The sequence below is a fragment of the Saccostrea cucullata genome, unplaced genomic scaffold, assembly GCF_032062105.1.
Source record: "Saccostrea cucullata isolate Sc308-1 unplaced genomic scaffold, CSIRO_AGI_Scuc_v1 ctg24, whole genome shotgun sequence".
NCBI lineage: Eukaryota > Metazoa > Mollusca > Bivalvia > Ostreida > Ostreidae > Saccostrea > Saccostrea cuccullata.
The window spans coordinates 80,001-90,621 of record NW_026933183.1 but is presented as its reverse complement, the minus strand read 5'-3'; the positions used below and the strand labels follow the sequence as shown (position 1 = coordinate 90,621).

Sequence of the window (10,621 nt, the reverse complement as noted above, 5' to 3'; positions counted from 1 at the left end):
AATAAAATGTATTTGTTTTGAAACTTAAAGTGAGATTGAGATCAAAAGTTACATCATTGAAGTTTTATGGCCCCAAGGCCTTATGACTAGTGAGTTCCCGAAGTTCATGTTGTTTTCCCATCCACCTATACATTAAAATATACATCTAATTTGAGGCAAACCAGTATTTGAATGCAGGTGCTCTTCTAATCAAGTTTCTGCAGAACTGTAGTGTAATGGTTTTATTTATTAGTCTTTGCCCAGGCAGAGTGAATTGTATAATCTGACAGTAGACTGCGGTCAAAAGAAGTAAGACATTGAACCAATTGGGCAAACAGCTAGAACCTGTTCAATGGTCTCATCTTCATAAAGTCTGGGATTTTAGTGTATCAGACCTGTTTACCCATATCGTTGTCTCTCAGTATTTAGGTCTTTCCACCTTTCTGTGGAAAGACTTATTGATTTTCTTCTGTTTCTTATTCTTCTTCTTCTACTTCTTATTTTCTTCTGCTGATTTTTTGTTTCGACATTTATCGAAAAGACTTTTTGTTCATCGTAAAGGTCATTAAAAGTTAAGAACAAATTTGACCCAACGCGTATGAACTATGACCCCTTTCGAAGTTATTGCCCCTTTCGCAAGAAATGCTTGTTATCGCTACTCCTCCGAAACCTCAGAGGATTCTTTACCAATGTCTGCGACTACTTGAGAGGACCTTTCAATCTATACATTGCGAAAAGATTCGTAGACCCCTTCAATGCCCCTGAAACTTTTTGAATTTTACAAATAGTTAAAAATTTTCAAAACAAGAAGTTGTAGAGACATGGGACCAACTGCATTAGATTCATTGACCTTTGACCTTGAAATTTATGCAAAGGTCATTCCAAAAAAGAGAAATAAAGCTCTTTTTATAACTCTTCTGTCTTTCAACATATACTTTATGTCTTTGCATCACTGATATGTACTTTTAAAACTATTTTAAAGATTTCATTCTTGTCCCCTTTGATTGACCCTCTTGGAAGTTATTGCCCTTTGTGCGAAAAAACTTGTTATCGCTACTCCTCCAAAACTGTAAACCGTAGAGGCACGAAACCTTCACTAATGTCTTCAGGGTCTTAAGGTACAACTTCATTGTATCATTGCGTAAGGATCTGATGACCCCTTATATGAGTTATCACCCTTTAATGCCTTTGTGCTTACTAGTAAACCTTATAACTTTAAAAATATAAGTCCTAGAGACATGGGGTCAATTACAATGTGACCCTTGACCTTTGACCTTGGGGATCTGATCAAGGTCAAAGGTCAAGGTCATTTCAAATTTTTATTTTTTAAAAAATTTCTCTATCTTTCAAGCCATATTTCTTAAAAATTAAATTTAGAGAGTAAAATATAAAAAATATAAGAAAATTTAAAGAGGTGGAAAGACCTCTAATTGTTCGAGAACAATTAGTCTACTAGTTTTAATTAGATTTGTTCGTGAGATTTGGCATTTGCCAGTAAAATTTCACTTTTTCATCAATTTTACACAAAAAATGGAGAACAAAAGCTTTTCTGACTGCTAAAAACTGGGTTTAATGACATGGTATTGATCATTTTATACCACAGTGTTTTGGCAAACTGACATAACTGTGTTTGAAATCTTTTTAAGCGATTAAAAAGCATGAAACTGAGATAGATCATAACGAAAACTAACTTCTAAACAAGTGTATCTCCATATTTTCATAATAGCAAAACGTGAGACGTATTTTGGACCAAAAATCCGTATAAAATACAGCAAAATCGTAAGAGTAAACAGGTCTGGTGTATTTACAAAATTAATTTATTATTTTATTTCAACATTTAATAAACCAACTTAACTTTTACATGCATTGTTAATTCTGTAAAGTTTCCTCTTTTGGGCAATATTTCCACTAATAAGGAATATTCCCAGTTAAAGTGCACCATATTAACAATTATTTTAGTCATGATTACAATTTATTTACAACCAAAAAAAACATTTCTTACAGGCACCTACACAAATACATGGGTCAGATTAGCCAATGTTATGTTACGTGGCAAAATTGATATTTTAATGACCAATACAAAAAGCAATGTATTTTCTCATTTGACATGATACATGAGTAATAACATGGCTGAATTACTGTTTCTTCCCATAATTAATCCATAATGTATATAAACAACACATGGTGTCAAAATGGAAAACACATCTGTCACAGGCACTGGTCTAACTATTCCTACTGCTTTTATATATGTACTGTAGGCCTAAGCAGATGCTTTATATGTCAATCACTTTAATGGCTGCAGAAATCAATTTTTTATGGGGTTCACTTCTATAGAATTTATCAGTAACACTGTCTGCTGATTCTTTTGCACTGAAAAAAAAAAGAAAATATTTTGAAAACTCTTTACCGAAATACAGTGTATATCACTTAAACTTTATGCATGTCATCTTTTACATGGCAATGTTAGATTACATTAGTTCAATATAATTTTCATGTAAATGCTTCATACACTCCTTAACTTCAAAAGAAACTGCATGTGGAACAAGTCTGTGATATCATGCATCTCAGTCAGTTCAGAACAGACTTTTCAATCAGTCTATATTCTATATTTGCTTAATGTTACTATAGCAAGATAAGTTGCACATTATTTCAATTTAAGATAAAAATAGGAAACAAAAGTATTTGAGTGTGTATGAAAAAAACTATACTGTATACAGGGAAATTTTCGTCCCCTTTTTATTTTCACCCTTTTCGCCCTAACTTCAGCTGGGGTTATTAAAAAATATAGTACAATTTCGTATGCAAAACTGTGACTGGGTGAATTTAACACAGGGAAAAATTGTTTGCAAGTGTGAAAGGGCAAAAATAAAGCAGTGCAAAATAAATAATACTGTATACAGTATTCATTCACTTGTTTTGTTTGAATATGATGCTATAATTGCTTAGCCCAGGCCTCTGCATTGGCTGATGTATATTATATTGGAGTCTGTTACCTAGCTGTAACACTAAAACTTGTAACGCTGTTCTTTTAATACTCACTCCTGGTTTTCCTGACGCGTTTTCTGCGGACAAACAGGAAGGAAATCACCATGGGAGACAGTGTCTTTTCTATGACAGTGGCCTCTATGTTAACCACAGATTGACTGAAATGAAATAAAACATTCCCAAAGCTTAAACTCATAGAACACTCATGTTAACCACAGAATGACTGAAATAAAACATTTTTTAATTGCATGTCTGTGGTCTTCTCTTACTCTTATGAGGTTACAAGATACTGATGCCTGTGGTCTTTTCAAAACTTTTATGAAGATATAACACACTGCTGCATGTGTACTGTACCTGAGGATTGGCCTTCCCACCAGTGTGAAATCTTTACTGCCCACCAACAGTACCTAAAACAAACCAATAAGTCAGCGTTGTACTGTAAAACTAAATAAGAGATTTTAAAAACTCAAATTCAACATCTTATTGAACAGTGAATCACTATTTGGCAAACTTGCATATATTCATGTTAACACTGAGATTGTATTTTTAATATCACATGTGGAATATTGGAATATACACCTGTAGATCTATATAACAAACAATCACTGAATTATGGACAAAAAGAAAGCAATTTTAACTGTCTTAAGTGAATTGCAAGAACCATGCTTCATTGCATAAGAAATTTTAATGATCTGAGATAATATTCTCTGCATATAGCAATTGAGAATAACCTAGCTAACTGTAACCTATGAACAACCACAGTGTTACCTCTCAAACTCTTTGTTCCTCTATTACTGACTGACATCTCTATACTGCAGTTGAGCATCACATAGCATCACATAGCTTACTGTGACCTACCGGTATGAATAACCACCACATTGCCTTTCAAACTCTTTGATTCTCTGATACTGACCTTTTCCAGTCTTATTCTGGTGCCGACGGTAGGGAAGGAGCTGGTCTCCACGACAACAATGTCATTCACGGTGACCTTTCTCTGGAACCCTGCCAAATGAACCACGGCAAATAGCCTCCCAAGGTCCTCCGAGTCAATACGACTGTTTATAGCCTCAGTAATTTCTACAAAAAGGAATGCTGTATGTAGTCGTGGGATGGTCTGATCATATTGATATCATTGTAAAGAAGGCTTACAAAAAACTTGGTTTACTGAAAAAACTAAAATTTAATGTGTCAAGGGATATTTTGTCCCAGATGTATATTTCTTTTATCAGACCACAACTGGAATATGCAGTTGAAGTTTGGTCGGGGTGTACAAAGGCAGACATAGAAAAGCTTGAGAAAGTTCAACTATTTGCTGCTAGAATTGTAACAGGTCTTACACTCATTGCTTCTAAAAATTCACTTTATCTGGAAACTGGATGGGAACCATTGGAAAATAGAAGAAATCGAACAAATCTAGTAACAATGTACAAAATACACAATAATTTAGTACCTACTTATATTCAAAATATAGTACCTGATATTAGAGGCAACATTTCACAATACTCTACTAGAAATTCCTCCAATTATTCCTTGCCAAAATGCAGACTAGAATTATTCAATAAATCCTTTATTCCAGATACTGTTAGAAAGTGGAATGCAATTAAAATTAACATAAGGGTGGCAACTTCTATGAAAAGTTTTAAAAAATGCTTGTCAAGCAATATTGTAAAACCTCCAAAGTATTTTTCTTTTGGTAAGAGATTTTGGAATATTATTCACATAAGGTTAAGACATAATTGTATTTTAAATTCTGACCTATTTCGCTGTAATTTAATTGACAGTCCGAATTGCTCATGTGGACAAATAGAGGATTCCTATCATTTGTTTTTTGTTTGTAGAAAATATGCAACAGCAAGATATTCTCTAATGAATAAGTTATTATCATTCAACAATTTGTACATTATAGATGTTCATTTGATGTTATGGGGTGTTGATTCATTCTCTGATCGACAAAATGTAGAAATTTTTAAAGTTATTCATACCTTTTTAAAAGAGTGTGGTCGATTCTCTGAAAAATCTTAATTTTTTGTATATATAGTATTGTGTTCTGGTATCAAGAGTTTACTGTCTTTGACACTACTAATTGTTACTGAAAATAATTGTTCTTCATTTTGGCAATATTATAAAAATTTTGTATGAGGAGAAGACTATCTAAGTTGTCAGAACTTGTGTCTTATCCTTTTGGCTTTAATTGTCAATAAAATATGTTCAATTCAATTCAGTTTATTTTCAATTACAGACAAGTATGATTTATCAATCTTTTTTTTTTCATTAGTCTAACCTACATTTTTTCACAGTAGAAAGCTGGGTAGGTATAAGCTTTTTCATTTTAAGGATAAATAACACAAACTTTTTCTTTCTAAATTCAAATAATTATTATAACTTAAATATCAAGTGGTTGGTGCATGTATTTCGAAATCACTTTGACATATCCATGGTATCTAACTGTATTTTATACTATACTCTTTGACCTCTAGTTAAAGATATTCCATCCTGCATTTTCCTTGCATTCTGACAACAGTGCTTCATGGGCTGCAGTTACATGACTTACAACCTTTAATTATCCCTGACTTTAACCCTTTATATTTTTGTCATTTCTAAAGAGTTCTAATGTAAATGACATCCACTGCATGATCATGATGATATAAAGATACAGCAGTCAACAGTTACCTTCCGTCTTCGTATCAGTCTCTGTTTGTGTAACAGTAAGATCACCTGCTTCCTTCACCCTGAAGAAAAATGGATAAAATTTAACAAACAAATCACTGATTACATCAAAAGAAGGAAATCTTAGTTTTACTATGTCTCAACCCTTGAAATGATGACTCCCTTCTGACATAATTGTATGAAATCAGAATAGTTTTTCCTTGATTAAGAAGACCAGTCTCACCTGTTGGCCAGACAGACAGACTGTAGGTGGAAGTATCTTTTTACACTGTAGGACACGGAAGGTCTGAACACACCTTGTCCTCTCTTCCTCAGCACAGAACCTGTGGTAAATTTAACAGATTAATGTAGACATTTCTAAACATTGTCAGAAGCATTTAAACTCTGGTTAATAATCTTATGTCATGTCATTTATTAGTCCCCTACCGGTGAAACCGGAGGGGACTATAGGTTTCCTCCGAGTCTGTCAGTCCGTCTAGCTGTCCTTCCATCTGTCTGTTTGTCTGTCCCACTTGGTTTTCCACATATGTTTTCTAAAAGCTTGCAGATATTGAGCTGATTTTTATTTTGTGAGTGTATCTTGATGAGTTACAGATCAGGTTTGAATATCATTCCGGGTCCTTGATTTTTTATGGAATTATGGCTTTTTTAATTTTTAATAATTGGGATTGCGATCGGGTTCACGATGCACTAAATTAATATTCCAAACGAGCTTCTATCCTAAAGAGAAAAGGGGAACCTGGTAGGGGACATGTATTGCTATGCAATACTCTTAGAATGCTTGTTTTTTTATCATGTTAAAAGAATCTCACAGACATCACATGTAGAAGGTCGTACTTTTATAAAAATAGGAGTATACCTAATGAAAGCAATTATGAATTAAATTATATGGTATTAAATATTTCTCCATCAGTGAGTCGGGTTAAAAAACATGTACCAGAAGATTTTGAAAGGCCTGGTACACAGTTCTAAGTGTCTGTCCAATAACTAGGGTGAATTCACCATGCATCGGATACCCTTGTACTTCAACAAGTTCTAGCGATATCGCTACCGACGGAAAATTATCAAAATGGAGTTTAACATTTAGTTTGTGATTAAAATATCAATTTGGGACACAATTATATGCCTTTTATTTAGAAAATATCCTCAAAAATCGAGTTTTTAGGAATAACTCAAAATTCACCATGGATCGGACATTGTTTACCATGCATCGGACAGACGGTATTTTGACTGGATAAATATCATACCTTTATTAAAGTGCTTTAAAATCCTTGATATGGATATATTTTTATCTTTTATCTAAGAATTAACCCTCAATTTAAATCTAATTGACGATATCGTTTCACAAATGTAGAACGATTCAAGAGACCTCACTCTGCCTTAAAAATGCTTTAAAATGCCTATAATGCGGTAATTCGCGCCTTTTTTCATGGTTTATCATACTCTGGTTTGTAGAAATAAATTGAGTCAAATTCCAGACATCATACATCGATAACCTGTATTTTGACTGAAAATATAGAGTTTTTGTTTTCCTTTTCCGCAAAAAACAGCTATCAGCTGGGTTCTGTATGAAAATGGTAGTGCTTACCTTTGCATCGGAAAGTGTCCGATGCATGGTTAATTTGTGTCCGATGTACGGAGAAATGAACATACTAGTGAAAACCAGCTTTTAAAAGAATTATACGAACATTGAAGTGAAATTTCTTTAAAATTTATGTAAAATTATCAATCTTTGACTTTATTCACCAAAGTCTGCCTCGTTCCGTTGAAGTCGAATTTTAAGAACGATAACTCTAAAAATCGCAAAATCTTAAATTCCTGGTTGTTCCCCTTTGATGATGTAAAATATGACGTAACTTCAAGGCCATTCTCGGGGTATTTTTATCACAACATGATAATAACAATCGGTATCATTAAAAAATTTAAGTCTTCAGCTTCAAGACAGAAACAAATAAATACACGGAACTCTTAAGTTGAAAGAGAGTTTATTGTCTAAAGTTGTCCGATGCAAGGTATGTGTCCGATGCATGGTGAATTCACCCTACTTGTCATTTATTCTATTCTTAGGATAATACAAGGACCGTCACATATTTCGGTTAACAATCATGTTCATGGTGGAGTAGAAAATCTCTTTTAGTTTTAATTATGTCTCTGCTCAGCTGTTCCTTTTCTCAATTTCTTTAAATGTGGATTCAATTTTTATGCATATGAAAGTGTATTTTTTGTTAGAAATATATATTTGCATATGACTTGCCTATATTATCTTGCAATATTGTTTTGAATGCGTTTGGTTATCGATTATCAGTTGGTTAAGTCAGGAACCTATATACTAGTATATAAGTCCCTGGTTAAGTAAAATTGTATTTATATGACTTTTAAAATATGAAACTTTAGAGAGAAAACGCCTATAATTTTGTAAATTCAATGCGAGGAAATTCGAGATGCTGTAAGACTATCGCAGTGTACATTCCATTTTCCTCAATGCAGACAATATTATAACAGCAAGTAGTCTACCTGTTGATAAGTTCACTGATGAACAACATATGTTAACTTGTTTAACTAAACTCTCGCATCTTTTCCAAAAATTAATATTCATTTTCTCACAAACGTGCTTCCAAAGTGAAGGTCCCCATTCGGTAAACCTCGGCGCTATCGATACCGTGAATAATTCCGAATTTCGGGTTCGGAGCGAATTCGACCCCCAGACATTTTGGGCTATGGCTATTTGACCTACGCATGGTCGACTAGTTTTTGGGCATAATCAGCTTGGCCCTCAGTTGTGTTCATTGAATAGTTCATGTACACTGTCACTTGTATATGTATCATATAATTATGAATAACTGATTTACATGTCATCATTAATATAAAACCGACACAAACGGCCTGAAACGGGGGGGGGGGGCAAATTCCCATTTGCTTGAAAATGATCATTGAATGGTTGTGCTCCGCCTTTTGTTGTCAAATGAGTAAAGTTGTAGTGAGTGAATAAAATTGTGTACTGAAAGCAGGGCACCAATCTCTCCCCCATCCACAACTAAATAGGATTTTTGGAATTTTTCTTTTCTTTCAGTAAAATCTTTTTTTTTTTTTTTTTCTTTTTTCTCAGGTGAGTTGAATTTTTTTCTCTGGCTGCTCTCTTTCAAAAAGCTGAACTTATATACTACGTTATGTTTTTCCAGAGACCTACAATTTAATATATTGGTCCCTGCATGGTTTTTCAAAATTCATTATACCGCCACAGTTATCAGACCCATATAATGTACACGTTATGAACAGTGGGACGGACAACTTCGGAATGGACATTTTTCCGAAGTTGCGCACCCTTACCTTTAAAGCTATCATCATGTAGGGTTTTTTTTCTGGTGGGGTTTTTATAATCAAATTGATTTAGGCTATGGAAAAAAAATTCAACATTTCCTGCTAGTTTTTGAGATATTTGATTTTAAAAAAAATCCCATGATGGGGAAACATGAACTTAAAAATACCCCACAAAAAGCCCACAAATACCCAAGGGGTTTACGTTTTTCCCCATGGGGTTAAATAACTCATATACATGTATTCTGTCGAAGGGTTTATTTACCCAATATGTTGCTGATATAGTTATGTGAAGTTTTTCTCCACAGAATTTTTACACCACAGGGTTGAAAATCATACGGAAGCCCATTTAGGACCTATCAAAAATATTTTTGAATTCGTTATAACGATTTTTAGAATTCGTTATAACGAATTTAATTTGTTATAACAAATTTTTAGAATTCGTTATAACGAATTTAATTTGTTTTAACAGCCTTTTAGAATTCGTTATAACGAATTTAATTTGTTATTACAGCCTTTTAAAATACGTTATAACGAATTAAATTTGTTATTACAGATTCATTGAATTCGTTATAACGAATTTAATTTGTTATTACAGATTTATTGAATTCGTTATACGAATTTAATCTGTTATTACAGATTTGTTGAATTCGTTATAACTAATTCAACGAGAGAACGAATTCAACAAATCTGTAATAACAGATTAAATTCGTTATAACGAATTCAACAAAAATAACAGATTAAATTCGTTATAACGAATTCAACAAATCTGTAATAACAGATTAAATTCGTAATAACGAATTCAATGAATCTGTTATAACAAATTAAATTCGTTATTACGAATTTAATAAATCTGTTAAAATAAATTAAATTCGTTATAACGAATTCAATAAATCTGTTATAACAAATTTAATTCGTTATAACGAATTCTAAAAAATCGTTATAACGAATTCAAAAATATTTTTTGATAGGTCCTAAATGGGCTTCCGTAAAATCACATATAGGTTTATAGTGTATTTAATATACAATCATGTAAAATGATTATAGTGCATAATTGGGAAAAAATTGTCCAACAATCCCCGGGGGTTGAATATCGGGGGGATGGGGGTCCTGTCCACAAGTACCTGTGGGTTAGAGTGCATTTGAAGGTGCTCCCCGGCCCCTTCTCCCCTGGTTTTGCTGTAGTTCTGTCGAACACATGTACAGGGAGGGGATACACGGTAACGAATACCTGTAATTAAAAAAAACCCTTTCCTATAGCATGTACCATATCTTAATTGTGTCCATATTTATACTGTTAAAAACTTCTTATATCTACAAACTACGGATTTGTTTTAACAAATTATTAATTTGATAAAACAAATTACTATTTTTGACAAAATTTGAATGTATACAGATCTACGAAAACCAGATCAAATCAAAAATCTTAGTATAAGTCGGATTTCTACGAAATAAGGAAGCCCATTTAGGACCTATCAAAAAATATTTTTGAATTCGTTATAACGATTTTTAGAATTCGTTATAACGAATTTAATTTGTTATAACAGATTTTTAAAATTTGTTATAACGAATTTAATTTGTTATAACAGATTTATTGAATTCGTTATAACGAATTTAATTTGTTATAACAGATTCATTGAATTCGTTATCACGAATTTAATTTGCTATTACAGAT

General features: G+C 32.8%; 1 protein-coding gene across 1 annotated transcript; it reads right to left on the bottom strand.

The window, feature by feature from the left end:
* Window positions 1-1,929: 1,929 nt before the first annotated feature.
* Window positions 1,930-8,309, bottom strand: LOC134237538 (large ribosomal subunit protein bL21m-like). Its single transcript, XM_062719625.1, has 7 exons — window positions 8,146-8,309; window positions 5,855-5,954; window positions 5,635-5,693; window positions 3,878-4,041; window positions 3,319-3,371; window positions 3,019-3,122; window positions 1,930-2,349 (listed from the first exon to the last, which is right to left on the bottom strand). Exons 1-7 carry the CDS (start codon window positions 8,225-8,227, stop codon window positions 2,285-2,287), a joined length of 627 nt encoding a protein of 208 aa, XP_062575609.1. The 5' UTR covers window positions 8,228-8,309; the 3' UTR covers window positions 1,930-2,284.
* Window positions 8,310-10,621: the final 2,312 nt, after the last annotated feature.